Source organism: Falco peregrinus, chromosome 2 (genome assembly GCF_023634155.1).
Source record: "Falco peregrinus isolate bFalPer1 chromosome 2, bFalPer1.pri, whole genome shotgun sequence".
NCBI classification, from domain to species: Eukaryota; Metazoa; Chordata; class Aves; order Falconiformes; family Falconidae; genus Falco; species Falco peregrinus.
In genome coordinates, this window is record NC_073722.1 from 24,760,981 (window position 1) to 24,783,231 (window position 22,251).

A 22,251-nucleotide genomic window follows, 5' to 3' on the forward strand; every position below is an offset into this window, starting at 1 on the left:
CTCCTATTTATTTCTCTGGCTGCAACAATAATTAATATCACAGAATTAACAAGGGGGCAACCAGAAAAGGTTGTGAAATGGAACGGAACGTGACTGAAGATGTTACCTTTTCATCATTTGGGTAGGAACTGATTGGCATTCAAAATGTCTGGGCAGAAACAATATGAGTACAACCAGAAGAAGACCCAGGAACCTGTGAGTTCCATTCAAATATTCAGACTATATCTCCAATATTTCAGTTAATGAGAGTTATAGAATAACAGATTGACAAATTCAAGGAACAGGTTTAGGCTTCACAGAAGAAGCTGAAAGAGTAGTACCAAGCATCCATAGCTGAAAAAAGAGAAATTTATGTTAAATCAAGAAGTGAGTTTATTGGATTAGTCTTGCTTTTAGCAGAGGACTGTTTTTTAAATCTCTGTAGCAGGTATTTTGGTGTATTCATATTAGAATGTGTATTCGTATTTGCAATAATGAAATTATTTCTTGATGCAACAAGGGGGACACCCTCAGCCGCGCTGGCTCAGAGCTACCCTGAGCTCCAACAGTTGAACTCCCAGGAGGGGCATATGCTCAGGTCTTGTGGTTCCCTCCTTTTTCCAGCTTCACAGTATAGCTGGATGCTACCAACAGTAGTGATGCGTTCATTGCCTGGTATCACAAGAAAATTGTAGGTATTAACAACAGCTAGTGGAATAATACCATAAATATTGTTCAAGCAAACTCTGTTTCAGCTGCTCTGAGAGATTCACAGAAGAAAATGAATGAATGGTCTCTTCATCAGTGAGTATCCAGAGTAATTGTATCTGAGTCAATAATCTTAGCTCTCTTTTTCTCTTATGTCACATAAATGGAAGGTAATCCCATTTTAATCATGTCTTTGCTCTAGCCCAGTTAAAGAGCAGTGAATCATCGCTGACTGCAGGAGAGTTGCCACTGGTTTGAGCTGGTAACAGAAAGGGCTGAATTTGTTTTCCTACTTAGATCAAATGTTCAGATATTGTGGAAGTTGTGTATCTACTTAAAAACAGAAACTTCTTGACGTTTTTGTCAGAAAGGGCTGCAGAGCATGAGTTTTACAACCGAATACATAAACTCTGCTAGGCATAAATCATTTAGGCAGTTCATAGCATGTTTCACTTAATCCTATCACTGCAGGGCTCTTCTAGATCCTCCATTATCAAATCCTGCTGGTTATTCACCCAATTTCCTTTCTTAACTGTCTTCCCCTCTCCCTTAGCATTTTGACAGGTGTGATCCTGGGGTGTCTGGTAGTTGGCAGCTGGCAAAATGGCATTGCTTTGGCCTCGCTGGGAAGGGACCTCCCTGTGAACAATCTCCCTGGAGCAGAGCTGAAGTTTAAAGACTGACTGAAAGCCTCGGCGAAAATTTTCATTAAAGAAACCGTAGATGATGGGGTTGACGCTGCTGTTGAAAAAGGCCAGCCAGTGAGCAAAGGGATAGATGTAAATGTTGATGATCTGCAACTGGATATCTGAAAGGTTGGCATAGTCTGAAAGCATCATCAGAGTCCACAAGGGAAGCCAGGACAGGGTGAAAAGCAAAGCCACAATAATGAGCATTTTGATGACTTTTTGTTTCTTCTTGGACACACTGTGCCGCTGTTCCTGGCTGTGTTTTCCCACCACGGGCATCGCTGTGTTGAAGAGAGCAATGCTAATCCTAGCATACATGATAACAATGAGCGACAGGGGAGCCAGATAGATGTTGGCAAACAGAACTGTCGTATAGATCTTTCTCATTCCCGGGTTAGGCCAGTCCTCCCGGCACCAGTATACAGGGCGGGTTTCGTTGCTGTAGCCAGTGATCACCCTGAAATGTTTCTCTTCTTGTACCTGCAGCGTGACTGCGGAAGGACACATGATTGCAATGGCCAGAATCCAGATGACCGCTATAATGGCGACTGCAGTTGAAATGGTCAGCTTCTGCTTAAATGGATAAACAATGCATCGAAACCTGTAGCAAAGATACCAGGGGACATATGTGGAGAAGCCATTCAAGGAATGCTTAATCCAGCAGGCAAGTATATGTGCACACTTTAAATTGTGCAGTTTGTAAAAAGTACAGATGCAATCATCTCATCCTGCATAAACCAGTGGAGTTGCATTTAGCTGCTCCATTTAAGAGCTGCATTGGTAAAATCAATCTTTACAAAAAGTCACATTTGCTGTTAAAATTTCCTCCTTTTGATCTGTCTCTGTACCTGCCTGCTGCTTCTACTACTTCATTTAACCAAAGCAGTAGTAGTGCCTCTGCTGTCTAGTTTACAAACTAAGGAACAAATCAATTCTAGGCAGCCAGAATTGTAGCCCAGCTGTACCTTCATAAGAGAAACCATTGGAGGAGCAAATTGCTAGGACTGCTCTTTAGACCTGGCCACAATTTAAAAAAAAAAAAAATTTTTTTTTTTTTTTTTTTTGCTTAATAGCCTTAGGAGCAAAATACCTCTGATTTATTTCAGTGTTGTGTGGGTTACTGAATCGGCCTCAGCGTGGCCAGAGGGAGATGAAAGCAAGAGTTTACAGTCTCTGCATCCTCTTACCTGTCTACGGCGATAGCAACTAGAGTGAAGACAGAGGCAGAAACAGAGATTCCTTGGACCATTCCACTCATCTTGCAAACCAGGCTCCCAAATGGCCATCCTGGAAGGAAACAGGCAGTTGAAATAGCCGCGGTCTCACTGCAGCACTATGCTTATACACGTAAAAGGATATTTCCACCCTAGAATTAACACATTTATTTTGTTCTGTCAGGCCAAAACAGGGGTTAGGAAGGCTGAGGTTAAGTAAATAAATGCTTTGCCAGATGCCTTGGGTGAGTTTCTGATGTTCCAAAAAACAGCAAAGCAAACATTTTTGGTTTAACATCCCATTAAAACGAGATCTCAAGACAAGAAAGGGAATGGACCACTACAGTTGACTGTTCTCTGCATCTGACTCGTAGCATCCTCCAAGCCTTCCTAAACATATGACCTGGTAGTGGGAGAATCCCTTCCTAAAGATGAGGGACATGGAAGTCAGCAAGGACAGCCCCAGTCGGAAGGTGGGTTAGAGGCTTGTCTTTCTCACCTCTGACTTGCAGTGGCTTGAAACGCCTACAGAGCCCACTCAGGAATACACCCCCGGTGCTAGGGCCCCTAGGGAAGCCAGCATTCAGAAATGCAGGCGAGTCCCCCTCCAGCTCTTTCTGCTGCATGGTGCCAACCAGCCTACCTGCAATGATGTTGTCCAGGAGGGTGGTGGGCATGCAGAAGATTCCCACCAGTAAATCGCTGACAGCCAGGTTTAAGATGAAAAGGTTTGTGACTGTACGCATATGTTTGCTCCTCAGGACAATAAAGCAAACCACTCCATTGCCAACCATGCAGAGCAGGAAGATTAGGAGGTAAGAGATGATGAAAACAGCTGCCACTGGAGGCTGATGAAGGTAGAAGTCCACATAGGAGACATTGCCTTCTAAGTAGAGGTATTTGTACGTCCCATTATAACTCAGCATGTGAGGCCAATAGAATGAAGAATTTGAGTCCATTTTCTTACTCATGTTGCAATGTGCCTTAAAAGATATTTTTTAAAAGGGAACTTTAGTATGCTTGAAATTGATCTGAAGAAATGTGACTGGTCTGGATATACTGTGTGCTGAAATACATGCAAAGCTTCCATATACTCACCCCTCCATGGTTTATTTTAACGGTCTGTGTTCTGAGCCTGCTCAGATAGGAAAAGCAACAAATACTGTTAGTTTGATTTTTACAACAAGGTGTACAAAAATGACCAGTAAGACTGCTGAGGGTTCTATTCCTTCTGTGGGCTCTATAAATTCTTTCCTTTCCCAAAGGAGAGGAAAGCCAGACAGGATGTAAACTGGCACATTGTGTTGTGTTAAGCTAACAAATCAACAACCTGAGTGGTTTATGTGGAGGAAAAAAGATAATTTGAGTTCTCGAGAAATCCATTTACTCAAAGTAATCTGGCATTTAGGCAGCAGTGAAATTGCTCAGCCATGAAAAGCAGTGATTAAATTAAAGCTTTCTGAAGAAGCACAAACTTTGTGCCTGAATGTATCAAAATCCAATCCCATTTCACTGAAAATGAAATCTTTTTCTGTACAGTTGGTATTAGACCACAGTTGATTTTGCTTCCCTGCTTGCAAGCTACATAGGTCAGGAGAGAAGCCTACAAACATGAAGGATTACAGTATGTTTAAAATATGCTGAAGTACAATATAGCTGGATTCATTTCTTAGCTGTGTTCCTGAACTCTCACGTGGTCTTGGGGAAATTCATCATCTCTCCATGTTGCAGTTTTCCTGCTACAAAATGTGAGTAGCACTTTTCACACATGGTTTATTCACACTGTGAAGTAAATTCTCCTATTTTATAATTTATTAGATTATTGTTGGCAAAAACAACAAGTTTTTTACTAAGGAAGACTTTTTTTTCAAGTCTGAACTTTCTTGATATTGAATCTGGGTAGGGAACTGGGGTGGTTTAGCCTGGAGAAAAGGAGGCTCAGAGGGAACCTTTTCACTCTCTACAACTCCCTGGAAAGGAGGTTGTAGCAAAGTAGAGGTTGGTCTCTTTGCCCAAGTAACAAGCGATGGGACAAGAGGAAACGGCCTCAAGTTGCACCAGGGGAGGTTTAAATTGGATATTAGGAAAAAATTCTTCACCAAAAAGGTGGTCAGACATCGGAACAGGCTGTCCAGGGAGATGGTGGAGTCACCACCCCGGAGGTGTTTAAAAGATGTGTAGATGTGGTGTTTGGGGATAGGGTTTAGTGGTGGGCTTGGCAGTGCTGGGTTAGTGGTTGGACTTGATGATCTTAAAGGTCTTTTCCAACCTAAATGATTCTGTGATTCTATCTTGGTTTCAAGCTACAATTATCTATGCCTGCTGTGTTGTAATAGCAATGCTTTTGCTGGTGTAATGGCCTGAACATAAGGGACGCAGGACTTTTTATTTGACTGCTTGATGGAGCTGAAAAGACCAATTTAAGGTAGGTGCGGAAACTGTATGCTCCAAATTTACTTACTTACTTCCAAATTTAACTGATTGAGATTAACTTTGCGAGCCACAATCTGTTTTCTGGCCCTGTAGAACCTATAGTTTCGTAAGACACTGAACCAAAATTCTAAATCGAATCTGAACTGTGACAAACTTCTAACATTTTTTTTTTGTATTATATATTTATATATATATATACACTCATATATAAAATAATATAAGATACTATATTGTACAACTCACATAGAAATGGTACCAGCCTACATAACAGGCCAGCACCGGCACCTTGACATTGACAGCTGACAGCAGCTGACTTGGATGCAGAATTCAAAATTGTCTTCCACATGTATGTTATCTACCATGGAGACACCTAAAGAGACAGGGGGATGGAGGTGTTCCTAACTTGAAAGAATAGCAAAATTACTTGGTGGCAGAAGGCATAAAATTAAGGAATGAGTGCAGGTGCCTATAGGACACTTACAAATTCCTTACTGAAAATGGAATTTAAATTAAGGCACGAGTATCCAAATTCTGATGAGCTTGTATCTGAGGTAAGGGAAATGCTGGTTGGTACACCTCTTTGCTTATGAAAGGAAACTTGGAGTGGACCCTTTTTTGTTCAGCTAAGGTTCAGCTGCCACCTCAGATGATGAGGTGTACACTGGTTTTCCCTTATCTATGAAGTAACGATGGAAGGTGACATTCTGTTGTCACTCTGTGTAGGGCAGCCCTCTCCCTGGGAAAAGAAAATGAGTGTTAGGTAGCAACGCTAAAAAGGCAGGTGGTTTTTCTTCGTTCTTCTTACTGAGTTTTACCTAAAAGTTTCTAATTTATATTCTGTCTCGGCCTATCATTCCCTGATATATTTACTCACACCTAATTCTTGGGAAAGGATTGTAGCTTGTCTATATTTTGCTTGTCAATGAAATTCAATAACATCTCTGCAATTGTTTTACTTCCAGGTAGCAAATGCAGTAAAAAAATTTATTTATTCTGATATGCCTCAGGTTTGGAACAAGCAGAGTAGTGAAAGAAATCATTGTGTTCTGGTGTCTTCTCCATTTTTAGAATTCAACAGTAGTACAATGTTTATAACGGGTCTGTATTTTTATATATTCATTAAAATGTCTGCATGTTAAGGTAGGTAGATGTGAATCTGATATTCTCTTGGAAAAAAATGGCTGCTTGTGTGTTGTAACAAAGCAGGATATACAGGCTAGCTGTAGTAGTATATTCTTTTCTGCTGTCCTTATGGAGACAGACTATTTATCTTTATTGTTTTCATTCAACATATTTTCAAAACAATTGAAAATATTTTTATTCAAATGTATTACGTGCCAAACGCTTAGCTGACTCCACAGAGTCAACTGCTGTGGAAAGTGTTTTCATGGCGATGTTGGTATTCACTCAAGATAGCAGGCGCCAATGCATTTGCATACAAACATGCCCAAGATGAAGAGTGTCAGCAGAACACAGATATAGATATTTGACAATAGTAGTTGACACTGTTCCTCTGATCACAGATCTGGAGCTGTGCTTCATAAATCCCAGGGGATGCTGCCTCACTAAAACTCATCACTGTGACCAGAAATAGACTTACTGTTGCTCACTTTCCTTGTCCTCCACCAGCCGGTTTCTCAGGGTAGTAGGGAGCAGGAGCCCAAGCACTCTCTGCCTAGGGAGATAACCATCTAGATGAGAAGCAGAGCTTACCACAGGAGCTTCCTTCACTGGGAATGGCAGGGGTGCCTAGCCTGGTGTGGCAATGCTGGATAAGGCCCAAATCTGTGACAAGGAACCAAACACTCTATAGTGTTTCCTCTGTAGCTCCAAGTCACTTCTGAGACCACTAACCAGTGGTATTAAGTCAGAAATGTGAGGGCTTTTGCGTTCAGGCCTTCTTTTCCTGATGGCTAGTGATGAGAGTAAGCAAGGAGCTTGGTTTAACACTGGGGAAGTGAAATACCAAGAACTGGAATAAATGGTGCCAGTAATCTGACAGTTGTTACATGTTGCGAGCAAACAAACCAAGGGATTGAGCTGCCCGAGCTATGTTGCTGCATTTCAGACAGTAAATGCAGCTGTGCAAGGAAATAGGAGTTCTGCTCTGTGCCAAGTAAGGGCAAGACTTGTGCTCCTGGTAGGTCTCCCATCCGCTTTGGAAAATTTTGGCAAAGAGTAGCCATGCACCCAATCCAAAGAGTTTGGCAAAAGCCAGGTCCTCTGCCCCTTCTCATCCTCTAGCAAAACCCCCATGTATTTGGCTCCTCTCTTTTGGCTTCTCTAGCCTTTCTCTGCAAATAGGACAGCCAGAAATGTATCCTGTTTTACTATTGTTATTACAAATTAACACTAATTTTCTTCTGTAATCCTTTGCTTCCCAGAGGTGGTGCTTTAAGGAAAGCTCCAGCTTGGGGAAGATAGCTTTTGCCTCCCGATGTGACCAACAGGACCTGTGCTGTCAGCAGCCCTGCAAATGGGATAGGGGTGTCTTTCCTTCTTTGCCCCCTGTACTTTGCCTTTCTGAGGGGTCTCTGATGGTATGAGGAAGCACTTTGCCATTCCATGCTAGAGGAGCATTGTTCCTCTGTGCAAGAACAGAGAAGGAGCACCTATGGTTCAGATTTTATTGCTGCTTTGCACATTATATACCCAACCATTTGCAGGCTACTCAGCCTTCTCTAGGCTTTTTACAAGTACAAATTGTTACACAGGTTTAAGGCTTTTGTCCCAGGCGTACAAACCCTTGTGGGTCATTCCTGTGCAGTGGCAGTATTCTAGTGAATGAATCTACTTGTAATTCTGTTCATTAAGACAACTGAAATGATACCTTATCACACTAAAAGCAGGAGAAATAATTTTGTAATTATTTTTTTAGTACATATCTTAGATCTTCTCTTTTTTTTTTTGGCAATGTATTGTAAAGCAAAGCTTTCAGTCTTTCCAGTAATGAACTCTGGAATAGTTTTTGCTTGTAACTGATAAACGAGAAGTTGCAAACAGCCTCAGGGCAAAACTGGAGCTGTGTGTCTTACTTTGTCTGACCACAGTTGCACTAATGAAAATCTGTAGTACTGTGGCTGCAGCAAACACAGAAGATTTGCTGTACAAATACCATAGCTTACAGGAAATGGAAAAGGTACATGGATTTTTATTATATTGAAGCTGAAGTAGAAAAGGATTGGCTGGAAGGAGAAATGAAGGTGGTGCCTTGTGTTTTCACAAGATACTTGTCAGCTAAAACAGACAGTGATAAATAACCAAGAGAGGCTCAGAAGGCAGAAACATCAGTCATCTAAGAGAAGGGAAAAAATAATGCAATGCATAAATATTACAAGATGATAAATAAAAGTAATTTGCTTCCACATGGTAATTGGATAAGAGCATGGCCTCCCTACTTCATCTAATATACCAGAGGAAAATCTGCAAAGAAGTAAAGCAAGAGCCTCCACTAGTGAAAAACTGCCCAGTCCCACACACACGTGAGGCTCATACACTGCTGAACACCAGTAACAGCACCCGCACACAAATATGCAGTATAAAGTCTCACAGCATAACCAGGACGATCTCAAGCCACTGGATATGGAAAATCAATTTTCCATTTTTACAATAACAGTTCAAGGTAATTATGAAGTGAATGCAATTATTTTTATTGCCCACATGGAGGAAATCTAGTGACTACTGGAGCCAGCCAACACTGTTTCACCTTTGTGCACAACCATCTGTTTTTGTTATCTTGATTTTTGTGTGTGAGAAATCTCATCACAGAATCCTCTGAGGCTTTAGAAGCTGAAACAAAGATAAGGATCCTTCAGAGGTGTGATGTTGTTGTGGAGAAAGAAAATCTAATGTGGTAAGTGCTAAAAAAGCAGTTCTTCCCTTATCCTGAGCTCTGTACTCAGTAATGGGTCAACTATAGAAATTTCTTGGAGGCCTTGGGAAATGATAGCACATCTGGTCTGCTGAAAAGTTCGAAAATCCTCCTTGCAAAATACAGCCACTGAGGGACAGCAAAAATAGCAATACCTCATTCTCTAAGTGTATTAGAAGTAAGGAAGAGACAAATGCACAGATTATCCTATGACTCAGTGGATCAGAAAAAGCTATTGAACAAGACAAACAAATTGTTCTTGCCTTAAAAAAAAAAAAAATATCAACTGTGAACATTCCCAACTCAGTAAAGTGCTACTAGCAGCTACTTTTAAGAATTAAGTAGGGCATGTAAAGTAGTATGACAATGGGAAGTGGTCACAAGTGACCTCTGCCTCAATGAAAAACAATTGTTTTTGGAAGAAGCAATAGCAGGGAAAGCAGTTTGATTGCCAGCCAGGCAGTTTGGTTGCAAAAGACCATTTCCTATGGAAATCAGCTTAAAATCAAAATACTGTTCAACATGGGCACACTGCACAGCAGCATGCAGTGAGGCAGGAAAAAACTGGGGGAACCTAGGGACAAGGATCTGGGGTTTGTACCAACATACCCGCTGAACGGGAGGCAACAGCAGCATGACATACAGAAATGGCAGGCACCTCAACAGCATGTAAACTTACACAACACAAATACCTCCATGCTGTTCAGTACTCAGGGCTCATTTCATTTGTTGCATTTAGTTCTGGTTAATTTAATTCAACGCAGAGTTGGACCAAGTGCAGGAAGTCTATAGGAAGTCACAGGGAAGATCAAAGGGTTCAAAAGTATGACCTCCAGGGAAATACTGTAAGATAGGGGTCATTTAATCTAAAAAGGTAAAACGTGGCAATACATTCTCCCACTTAGCTGTAAATTTCAGAAATACTTCATTATAGCATCATACATGGCAACAGGTTAGACACAAAGGATGTATGTCCGCAGCTCATTGTGAGCATCGCTCATCTTTGCTTTCCCTTCCAGAAGAGTGGAACAGAAAAAAAGTGGTTCAGCAGCAGCCAGGCACCAAGTTCCAGACAGAAGCTGTCACTAACAAACTAGAACACCTGGCTTTGCCAAGCTAAATGCCACAGGCAAGACAGCCTTTTTCCCAAGTCAACATTCTATTAGAGTGTTATTAACTTCTTCAAAACTGTTTTAAGGTAAGTTTTAACCTCATTTTGCACTTAACGTCAGTTTGCCATACAAGCAGAAGCATTCGGTCTGTATAAGACAAGACCTGAACTGCAAAGTACAAACTGTAAGAATAAGAGTATCTATGAATTATGGTAGTAGAATTCACTCGAAGTATTTTATTTACTTTTTCATACATCAGAATTTACACAATATTTTATATGAAATACCTTGGAGTGCCTTATCTCAAAATAAGTACCGAGTATCACATGGGAACAGTAGGCTTTCATCTAGGACAAAGGAGCTTGAAAGAAAAGCCACACGAAAAATAGCAAGTTGCAATAACACATTTTTTTTCTTATTGACATTTGCTTCCATGAAGAAAAACAGGTGTACAATGAGAAGAAAATTTCTCATTTTTAAATGGGCAATCCTAGCGAGACGTACCAATCTTGAAGTTGCATGCAGAACTCTTATGAATGGACTTAAACTGTTTATCCTCCCCTAGCAGTCATTTATCTGAGTAGTCCAAGCTGGCACCAAATAAAATATTTTGTCAAGGTAATCTGGTGGTTTGTTTTTTTTTTTTTAAAGACCTTAATTTTTTTCCTATCCTAATTATGAAGCACAATGCTATCCATAGGATTGGTATAGTAAACGAAATAAGACTTAGTTGCAGATTACTCATCCACTTGAGCTGGGAATATAAAACATTTTGCTGAAAGGCCAAATCTCAAATGTAAATCAGAAGATGCTAAGGGCAGGTGAGGCACTCCCAGCAAGTTTGTTACGTTTCTCTAGAATGCATTGGTTTTTCCACTCTGCTTCAGTCTTCTGACATTCAAGTAATATTACACAGGTTTCATGTCAGACATTGATTTTTATTACCACACTAACCAAGGAAAACTAAAGCTAGAAGTCTACCAAAGCAAAACCTCCCTATAGCTAAGCATTTTCTGCCGTTTGCTATTAGTTGATGTTAAGATGACAGTGTATTAATTTTATCCTATCAAGTACATACATGACTCCTACCAATTTGCCCAGGAATATTCAAAATCTGAAATAACCCATTTGGCTCATAGTTGAGTATGGGGCGGAAGTCTGTCGGTTACTTGTTTTGCCTTTTTAACCATCAGGAATCTGTACAACGTACTGCACCAGGAGAACAGGGACTGATAGCATAAACAGATGCAGTGACAGTGTTTTTAACAGTAGATGAGTGAGACCTTTGTTACACAGTAAAATGAAAGTTATGCAGCACTTTGGTCACATAGAAAATGTTTTCTGCATGCATGTTATATTATGATAGCTGTAACGTGAATTTTGGGAGCACTGTTGCTTAGGCTGCTTACCTACTGCTTGTCATTATGCTCCTATTTTTTTGCTTAATGCTTAGTCAACCTTTAAGCTTCCGAATTTAAAGTTTTTCCATTTGATGTGTCACAGGCTGTTTAAAATTTTAACTAAAATCTCAGCCTACTGTTCCCTGAAATAAGGTTAAAGTAAGATTTCCACACACAGGCACACTTACCCAGCCACTTTATTAAGAAGCCTAGCAAGTCATAAGATTCTTAGCTGTCTTATACTTGGAAATGGCCTTTTGTCATCCTCAAGAGAATTCCCCTAAGACCGTTCACAACCCAAATCTCAAAGTTTCACATTTATAAGAGGCCTTTTTTCAAAGTTCAAATCTAAGGAGTCTTTTTAGCCTTAGTCTTCTCAGCCAGCAGCAGGGATGGCGCTACCACTAATGTCAGCAGCACAGGGGAAATAATCATAAGGCGCTCAGCTCAGTAGAGTGCAAGGAAATTATACCACACATTTGGTACAGGGCTTGTCCTCGTCATGATAACAGAGACTTACACCCAAGCCTTAAATTAATAGCTGCTCAGTCAGAAACCTAGGACATCTGTGAGAGAACATCTATTTACAAATTATGCAATGCCTTATTGAAAGCTATCATAATTCTTACTGAGGCCAAGTTAAAGGTATTGGTTTAACACAGTTCCTGTGTTTTCTGTCATGCCACCCAATAGCATTCGCGTCCTCTTGATCTAGCATTATACCAAAACCACAAGGACTCTGAGAAATATTCTTTTGTAAGTCTGCGATTTACCTGGTGCTTAGGATGCATTCAAAGCTACTGATACTTTGGGTATCTTCCCTTTAGATGGCTCATGCCCCCATACACCACACTGCATAATCTAGCACTATCAAGAAGAGTACTAGGCTTACTATAAGAAAGGAATGAATGCTGTACAAGCCAGAACAGGGCAGAAAGCAACTTGCCTTTGCTGTTCAGACATGCATTCTTCAGAGAATTGATGAGTTTCTCATTAAGTGGGTCTTTGTGGCTGAGCAGTAAAACTTCCAAGAAAGTGCTGTAGAAAAAAGCTAATACAGCAAGAGCAGCATTCTCTGTGTTCACCAGTACACTCATAGCTACTGAATGCAGCAGCATTAGCAGTGTTTTGAAAGTAGACTAGCAAAGCTGTCAGATCTCTCTACTCCTTTGCTAACATGGGCTGAACAAACATGTCCACTACTCCTGAGCGCCAGACACTGAGCATGGCATTCTTGGTCCCCTCATACCTTGCTCATATTTGTCCATTGTAATATATTACTTAAATTCAGAAAGAGAAGCAAGTTCATAACTGAGCCACTTTCAGTAAATTTAAATTATTTCAATAAAGTCCTCTTGAGATCCGATCCAGAAGTAGCAGCTTCCCATCCATCATAGGAGATTGGCCAGGAACCCTACTAAGTATCGTCTGAGCTTTTTTCACTGGAGAGATACTCCAGCGAGCATTCAGCAGTAAGTGTTGAGAATTAAACTATAGGAACTGTTAAATGATCACTGCCAGGCTCTCTGCAGCACTAAATTCCCCAGTAATGGAAAAATGAGCCTCCTAAATTGCCACCTTCCAGCACAGCAGCTGATTTTTAGCATCCACAGTCCTTCAATATTGGCTGGATGGTAGGCACAAAGCTGAATCATCTGATCTTATGTGCAGGCCAAAGCTCTGCACATGAGTCACTCCTTGTCAGAGCACTCAAGTGGAGACGACAACCATGTCATTTGGAGTATTGAAAGTTAACAGAGTAATTGGGGGAATAGGCAGGAGGAGGAAGCAAGTGTAATCATAGTTTAGGCAGAAGCTGAAAGGTGGGACAATCATGAGATGGTCCCAGAAGAGAATAAAAATTGGCAAACAAAAAGCCTTTGAGGAACCCATCTGTCAGGTTGCAAGCTAATTCACTATGTACAGAGAAGCAGGTGTTGTCATGTAGTTTTTGCCACATTCCACCCAAAATGGGGGTCATAGAGGATTCTGTCATCACTTCAGAGGGAATGACCAGAACTCATCCCAAGGTTCAGTGACACCAAGTTATAGTCCGTACAGGAATGTGGCATGCACATGTTAGTTTTTAATCTGCTGCAGAGCTGCAAACTGCCAAGACATGTGGCAGACAATCTGCCCTGTGCTGGCTCCTCCACGATAAGCCTCTAACAAAGCATTGAGTGTTTCCTCATGAAGGATGCAAGCATCCCTGTGGAAAGTCCCATTCTGTGACACAGGACAATGCTGTTAGGAAGATAGGGTCCCAAGTAAATAATTAAGCAGGTTAGGACACTTTCTCACCCATCCTTTTCCTGCCGTCAGCTGCTCGAGGTAGCTGAAAAGCCAGCAATGCCTTACAAGCAAATCCCCAGGCAGGGCTGGGAGCAGTGCAAGCAGTCCAGGTCCCAAAACAGAATAGTTTGCTCAGACTTTCAGGGCACCCCTTGGATCAAACACAGGTACAACTGAAACATGACTTTAATTTTGACAGTAACACTAAAGAAGTCTGATTATAAGCCTCAATTCACGTTGGTTTGTTTCAAAGTTAAAACCTTATTTTGAAGTAACTACAGAAGCTACTGTGTCACACAGGTACTGCTGTATGGGCAAAGGATGACAAGACTCTCATGCCAGCAGAATAGTAACTGGAAATGCAAATAGAGGTAGAGATTCGGGCAGCCATCCCTCTGAGCAGAGTTCAGCATTAAAAACTCAGGACATCCGACTGGCTATCAAGTACTTACTCTCATTATGGCAATCTGAGTACAAAGATCAGCATGAAGTAAAAAAAAAATTACTCTTGTATAGAGTTGTAAGAGAACTAAACTCAAGACAAGGTTGCTAGTGGGAGCTTCCCGAGTGCTATCCTCAGCCCAGCCACCAAAACACTTACACTTCAAGCCAAACCAAGATAGCATTTTTTCCTGAAGCCAAGGGCTTGGACAACAGAGTTTTGCAGTATTTATGACATAACCTCCTGCATGGGTTTTTAAATATTATAAAAACAAAACTTGGAAAAATATATGGATTTTAAAATTTTATTTATTATTTTATTTTACCCAGAAAATTGGTTTCTATCTAGAATTATTGAAGCGGAATGAAGAATTTCTCTTGTCCCTCCCGGCCTCCTTTCTCCTACCTGAGAACATTTGGGCTGCCAGCAGCCTGAACCAAAACAATACCAATGCAAATAGCACATCACAAGTTTTTTTAGCACTAGGTTATATCTATGCTTATTGTGAAAAATGAGCAAGAGTCATAATTATTTGATTTAAATCTATTTTAGCATGGAATTATTATTGCCCAGTAGGAGACAGGCATAAAAGCAAATGGAGCCCATGATCTGGAGTATATCCATTGCTTCTCCTGAACCGGAAAGCCTCAATACAAACCTCATGTTGAGAATCTCTATTTGGTGGGGAAAGGAGAGTGTATCTATAGAGCAAAACCACATGAAGCTATCCAGTAAGCATCCATTTTTGACAAAAATCACAGTAACAGGTCCAGAGTTATGAGACTGACACCCTTCTTCCAGATATTTGCTGTAATTTTACACAAATACAGGTGTGTGTGAACTACCATTAGAAAAGAATAAGATGTCATCCCCTGTTCCCCCCCTCCCCCCCAAAAAAAAAACCCAACAAAAACCAAACAAACCAGCCTACTCCAATTAGAAGGAAGTCTTAGAACACCACATACAAGCAATGCTTGTTCTTCACCAGGGCTTGAGCCAATGCTTCTTTTGGGGTGACTTACTGTCACATACAATTAATACCTTAAGTCTAATAATATTGACATTATTTTGGGGAATATAGCTTAAAACACATCCTTTTAACCCCTCTATACCACTTAGTATATATTCATTCAAACCCAGCAGCTGCACACTTAACTGGAAACTAATTGCAGTGTTTACATGGTTTGCATTTTACATCAGGGATCGATACTTAGAGCTTATTACAATTAAATAGCATTTTACCTCCTCACCCAAGTTCCCAGGTAGTGTAATATCTCATTATGCTTCACTAGAAATTAAGCAGAACAGTCTGCCTTGACAAAGGGTACAATAGGTGAACTACCTGTGCAGCAAGTCAGTGTTGAATCCTCAACACTTAGCCACAACCAAAGGTCAGATTTGTCTGGAGGTAACCTCTAATCTTAAATAACTGTGTAGACTAAAAAAGTCTGCTAAGCTTATAGCAAGGATTTAACCTGCATAGTATCATCTCTTTAGAAAGAGCTAAATAGTTTGTAGGACTGTAGAACAGGGAAGTGGAGTGAACTCTTCCTATACCTTCCTACTTTGCTAACTGTTCACTTTTACTGAATTGGCATCTACATCTACACAGTTACTTTAAATACTCACTTACAGAGTAGTCCACCAATTCTTTCCATGAATTGCTGTAATTATTTCAAGCTATTTAGTACTCCTGAACTCCCTTTACTGCCTCAGTGACTTGATTTTCATTATGTACCGAGCAATTCACACAACTCAAATTTTAAGCCTCACCTGGATAACATTGATAACCTCTAACAGAGGTCAGAAATTTTACATACTCCTGTCATACTGAGAGATTACCTCTCAGTAACCTGTGGGGTTCAAGCCTTCAAGCTTGAGTTGGTTTTCTGTCCAAACATAGGCTATTTCTTCCTCACAGCCATCCATGTCCCCTTTCCTGTGCTTTTCCAGGAATGATGCATCCCATCAGGGACAAAGAGGAGAGTGGCATGCAGCACCAGTGGCATGAATGAACCCAGCAGTTCCAGTAGCATGGTAATCTGTTGTGCCTTGTCACCTCCTCTTCCATGAGGATCCCTTTTGTCACTGATTAGCATTAATCATTATTTCACCAGGTTACCACCACGCCAAGTGCTCATCGAAAATAGCTACAGGAAACTACCATTGCATGTACCTGTTGCAAGTTAACCATGCATATGTATTTCAGCTCTAAAAAGGTTTATTTTAATTTGCACTTGCACTTTGGGGTCTCCATCACGATGAACCCAAGTTCACATGTTGAACCAAGCTCTCCTCTCCCCTGAAGCCAACTGTTCAGCAAGTGATAGCTGAGGCTCATGTGTGCCACAATTGTTCCCAACAGCATTTGCTTCTGTACTCAAAGCAGTTTATGATCAAAAGTGTAGTGTACTTGATGGGCCATTAAGCTGTCTTCACCTGTTAGTTTAATTATGTACCTTAAATAACATAACCCACACCAGCCATATCATAATGCTTCTAACAACCTAGGTTTATCCACTGGAAGGCAACAGCAAAACAAGCACCCTCTACCCATATTGACTAGGGTCACCTGATTACTAGCAGCATTTTAATGAAAGCCTCGGGATTTTAATTTTAATGACAGTTGAAAACTAACTGTACCGTAACTCTTCCCTTCTGCAGAGGGAGTTAACGATTTCCTTCTAGAGAGAATTGCTTTTCTGTCAAAGCAGTTCTCTTGATGCCATTCACTTACTATGTTGGAAAGCTAGAATTAGTCAACAGGTTCAAGATACACAATCCTGCTACAAGGAGATCAGGCCAAAGCTTTCAAAAAACCTTATCCTTAAGTTTTAATGTCATGTGGGAAATTGTTTTAAACTCATCTATCATTATACAATTAAATAATCACTTCATCTAGTTTAAGGGCATTCGTGCATCAAATACCAGCCACAGCTATTACCAGACTACCAACTGCTAAACTTCCATAAAAATAATGCAATTCTCACACAGTCCACCAGTCCTGCCTTCAGCTCACAGGAGTTCAGGGTGTTCAGCAGGTCAGTGGCTCAAGGCACAGATGTCCCATCGCCCACCACTGTTAGACTCACCCTAGATCCAGTTTACCCTGCAGGTACCTCAGCCCTGTGAGCAGCAACATCCAGTCCCATTCTACTTCTTCAGTGGCAGTGGCCGTACCATAGAGGTGCTCAGAGGTCAGATCACAAGTCACAACGCTGTGGAAACAGCATGGACCTGGCTCAATTAACCTGCAGCTTTGTACCAGTCTTCTCCCCATCTTCTTGTCCCTCCTTTATAGAGCTCTGCATGCTTGTACAGCAGCAATAATTAAACCAACTCCAGGCAGTTTGCTACCCCTTGTCTCTCCACAGACCTCTTAACAAGCCTGCGAGTACCTTAGCCTTCAGCACTGCCGTACATCACTGCACCATCAGCCCCAGCAGATTCAGCAAAAGAATGTCTAGGTGCAAACAAAATGGTTGGGGGTGACAGAAGCCCATCAGTATGAGGATTTGCAGGATGCATGCTTTAGTGTGACGTCTACACAATTGGATTGCTTAACTAATCACATGGTACGTAAATTCAACTTTTAACTTACAAGAGTCTTAGATTTCTGTGAAAGCAAATAAATTTTACTGAGATGCTCATTAAAAAGGAAATTACATCAGCACCAGGCAGGATTTAGGATGTTCAATAGGCATAAGGTAAGCTAAGCTAGCGTTCAGGACATGCAATAGCCATAAGGGAAAATAATCAGATATCTCCTCTGCCTCAAGCAGCAAGGGGCTGGAAGTAAGTTTCCCTTGCTAAAATTTTCCTTTTAATAAAAGCAGCAGCACAGGTCCATTCCTTGGGTTTGAGATGCCATCTTACAGGAACCTAAATGCAAGCCTCAAGAAATGGTTCTCCCTTGCAGAATGTTATGTTCAATTAATAACACTTTCTTCAGCAGAATATTTGAAACTGAGCCCACTGCATTTTATAATTTGCAGCCCCTGAGTATGGTTGAGATTTAAAGAACAAGGCACTGTTCTTCCATAGATCGAGTTAGTTAATGAGGTACTTCAAGCTCCAGATACTTTTCTCCTGCTAGAGGTCATCTGCTATAGGTAGAAAGCAAAACAGGAGTAACTCTTAGTCGCTAAGGAGAAAAATAAAAGACCAAGTCAGCCCCTTGGAGAGCCATTCTGATTGAAATGAGTAGTTCAGTGGACTAAAAGGCATTGCCCTTGACCGAAACCATCTCAAATTAAGAGCTTTCATGTTTAATCCCTTCAAAATAACAGGTTGAATTCTCCTCTATACACCTGTGCACATTTGGTGTTCAATCTGAGGACAGTTACACTGCTAGCACTAACAGAAATACAGCAGGGACTATCAGAGGTAAAGCCAACACAAAACTTGCTCTGAAATACCGTACTAGGCTTTTTGCACCTTCATTCACAGCAAAATCAACATAATTCTGATTCCTGGCATATAAATCCACCAGACTCAGCAGGGCAACTCTGTTAACTAACAGCATTTGACAACTGACCCTTAAAACATTATTTCAACCCTTTTAAATTGACAGCCATTTGTAGAGTCAACCAGGGGAAAAAAAAAAATAAAATCAAAGCACGTTACACAAATGGCTCTCCTCACTCCTTCTCCACAGCAGTGCTCTGAATGGCAACAGGCTTTTCTTTATAAAAGCCTGGAGCTCTGCACAGGGGTTAAGCAGCCAGCCCATTTAGACCGGCACTTTTAGCATCACAGATGCTTTCCCCATCAAACACAGTGGTCCTTACTGGCCACACCAGCTGCCTTGTCCCTACTGGTGGAGACAAATGTTGTTGTGTGTCACCCGTAGCTTTTGAACACCAAAGCCATTTGGGTCAGAGGCAGCCACTGCCACCTCCTATGCCCCCCCATGCATGAACCAGTCTGTATTGCAGCCTTGCATGCCCTGGGACCAGCTTCAGCAGCGTGTTGGGGGGGGGGCTTGCTTACCAGAAGGTAGATGCCTGACATCACCAGGAGTCCCATGCAGGCAGGGCTGTATCCCCAGGTCAGTCGGGGCACCCCCACCCACCTCAGAGCAGCGAGATCAGCATCCCCCCTCACACACACAAAAACCTGTTGCTAACAAAGCACCTGCAGTTTTATCTCAGCTCCTAGCTATGGCAGCGGGGGAGCAACACCCCAAGCCAAGTTAAAAGCAGCCCCCCACCCCAGTCGCCCAGGATACCCCTACTTACAGGTGCCAGAGCTCCGCAGCAGCTGCTTGTTCAGTGCAGCAAGGAGGAAGGCTGCAGCCCCAGGCGCAGCAGAGAGGGAAGAGACCCTGCAGCTCCTGCCTGATGAAGGGAGGAGGGAGAGGAGGAACAGAAGAGAACAGCCCAAAGCCAAGCTACCAAGCCCTGGGGCTAGAGGGCTGTCACCCGCAGCCAGGCTGTCCTTGGGCGGAAGGAGAAGGCTGGTTTGCACATCAGGGCTGGGTTTCTTGCATGTGTTTCATTGTAGAGCCTCCCCCTTCTGCTCTTTCTGAGGCATCCCTTCGCCTTAGGAAGCTTGTTAACAGGGTCAGGGACTAACAGTTACCTCTGCAGATGCCAGCCCTCTGCTACACACACCCAGCCATCACAGCTGGGGGAAGCAGCAGTCCAGAGCCACCCCCAAGGCACTGAGTGCTGCCCAGCACAGCGTGCAACTCTCAAGCTCTTGTCCTGCATGCTGAGCTATAGCATTTAGACCAAGCTTCTCTGGAAAGAAGGCAAGGGTAGCTTTTAAATCAGCAGCAGGAACCAAGGGAAAAAAGAAAAGCCCATATGCCCCAGGTTACACTACTTGGCCCTTGTAATCAAGGCTACAGGTTTTGCCTTACCTGGTTTTGCCTTCCCAAAATCCAACTCTCACCCAGACCCTATGGCACAAGTTGGTAGTATTCATCCCACCACGATCACTAACAGCTTTCTCCCTCCTCATGTGGCTAAAGGGTGGAAGAAGGGAATCTTATGAAGGCCAACAAGTACTCCAGGCCCAGGTCGCATCCCCATATCCTGAGCAAGAAAAGAAGCTCCAGGGCTCTGACTTAAACTGGAAGAAATGCCCCTGCTCTCAGGGGCCTCCCCACAGTACCCCTCCATGGGTACATGTTGCTGAAACAGCCCTTTTAGCTGAACTATACTTAAAGACATAATAGAAACCTTGCCAAAGACCAGGAGAACAAGGAGTTCTACCTTAATGCTATAATCAGACTGATAACTTTGTCTTATTGCTTATGTCTAGAAATTAACAGGCATGCTTTAAAGAGAACATGCTCTAGCTTTATTTTATTGGCCAGTAGAAGTTAATAAAAAAAAAAGGTCACATACTGCCACTAACTCAGGTAATGCAGACAGATTGCAATAGAACTGGAAGACAAACAAACCTAATGACAGCAGGACACCAGCCACCACCACCCCACCCCCCAGTATCTAAGCAGAAATGAAAGGCAGCCCAAATCCACTACCCAAATAAAAGCAGAAGAATAAAGACAGCAATAAAATACCAAGACAAACAAGAAAAGAAGAAAATTTACAACATGCTTACTGCTGAAGCGAGAAATAAGGCCGCTGCTCTGAGCTTAAATGCAGGGCTGGTGCCACATCAGGGCAGGGTGTGTGGGTGGTGGAGGCTCCAGGTGAGGCCATTTGGTGCTGGGGACCTGGTGGGATGCTCTGAATGCCTCTATCAGCAGCTGAAAGCAAGCAGCTCTGACATATTCACTGACACCTCCAGTGCCGGCTTCCCAGCAAGGCTGTCAATTTCCTTCAGAGTGAGGCAGAAACATCATCTCGGTTTAGGAGATGTCAAAGCATCTTCTCTGGAGTGACACACAGTGAGGGTGAGCAGTGAGAAGCGTGTGTGGTACATGTGCTGTTAGCAGTTACCGTACATGCAGTGGTCTTTCTGAACCATATCATTAGATCTGACTATGTGGTGAGGTCAGTCCTGGTTTTTTTTGTTCCTCAAGTAGGAAAACAATTGATGGACACAGACTATGAACTGAACTGTTACTACCTGATTTACCTACTTCAGTCTGCCTACTTTCAAATCAATCAACAAGCTGAAAGTAGAAAGACCCATTTCAAATAATAAGTATGGAGACAGAGAGACAAGGGAGAAACGGTTTCAGCTTTTCCAGATCCCAGACCCGTCCGGAGTACCAGGCTGGCATGATTTTCAGCCAGCAGCACAGATGGCTGTAGCAGAGGCAAGGAGGTCTCTGTGGATTCTGTACAGGGATAGGAGCATCAATCTCACACTTAGATTAGGTATGTGTATTTTGTTATACGCCTCATACGCTTGTAACAGTCCCATCTGGCCTGACAAAGGAAAAAAATAATCTGAAATTTGAAACACCTCATTCTTGTGTTTCAGAAAAGAAGCCTTTTCTGCCAGGAAAGTATTGAAATGTTCCTGTTCAGCTGGAAGCACTGTTTTTGTGTGTGTGCATACACCACGATGTACTGCTGCCTTGGGCATGGGAGTATTCAACCAGCAGAGCAGGATTCACATTTGTGTCCTGGCTGAGTTGCTCACGGATGTGATGGTGTGAATATTTGCTTTCTTTTCCTCAGAATGGCTCACAAAGTATGGGTGCATTGTGGGGCTATCTTGTGGCCTAATTTCTTCTCCTAATTTAAAAGCCTTTTAGTTGTTAAAGGGGAAGTAGCTGTGCTGGAGATGAACTATACTTGGGATTGCGGTTATAGACCTGCTTTTTTTCTTGTAGGTCCTGAAGCAGACTGTGACACTGCTGTCACATAGGATGTCATTGTAGATGCTTGTGACAGGCTCAGAGGGTAATGATCCCCTCTCCTCTATAATGGATCAATAGCTCCCAAAACAAAAGCTCAGGGTGAGTGCTTTTGTTTTTATCTTCAAATAAAGCACCTGTGTGTCCTCTCAGGCACAGTGTTAGTGGCATGTGTGCCATCATAACATACTGCGTGAGGACTGGCTGAGAGGGTAGAAAGTCCTTGGCAGGTAAGGAAAAAAAAAAATGGTATCAAACTTCATACTAAGTGTAAGGCCATGATTTATGCTGCAGCAATGATTTCTGGTTGTTAAGGCTGGGATCTCAT

General features: G+C 42.1%; 1 protein-coding gene across 1 annotated transcript; it reads right to left on the reverse strand.

Annotated features, from left to right (window-relative positions):
• Positions 1-985: 985 nt before the first annotated feature.
• Positions 986-19,436, reverse strand: NPFFR2 (neuropeptide FF receptor 2). The gene is made up of 4 exons (XM_005243183.2): positions 19,381-19,436; positions 3,234-3,573; positions 2,564-2,663; positions 986-1,977 (listed from the first exon to the last, which is right to left on the reverse strand). The coding sequence occupies exons 2-4, from the start codon at positions 3,559-3,561 to the stop codon at positions 1,137-1,139; spliced, it is 1,269 nt and encodes a 422-aa protein (XP_005243240.2). The 5' UTR covers positions 3,562-3,573; positions 19,381-19,436; the 3' UTR covers positions 986-1,136.
• Positions 19,437-22,251: the final 2,815 nt, after the last annotated feature.

Coding starts and splice junctions, on each gene's coding strand:
- NPFFR2 (XM_005243183.2), bottom strand. CDS start 3,561: ATGAGTAAGAAAATGGACTCAAATTCTTCATTCTATTGGCCTCACATG. Junction 2,664..3,233: donor CCTGGACAACATCATTGCAG/GTAGGCTGGTTG, acceptor GTTTCCTTCCAG/GATGGCCATTTGGGAGCCTG. Junction 1,978..2,563: donor GTTGCTATCGCCGTAGACAG/GTAAGAGGATGC, acceptor TCTTTGCTACAG/GTTTCGATGCATTGTTTATC.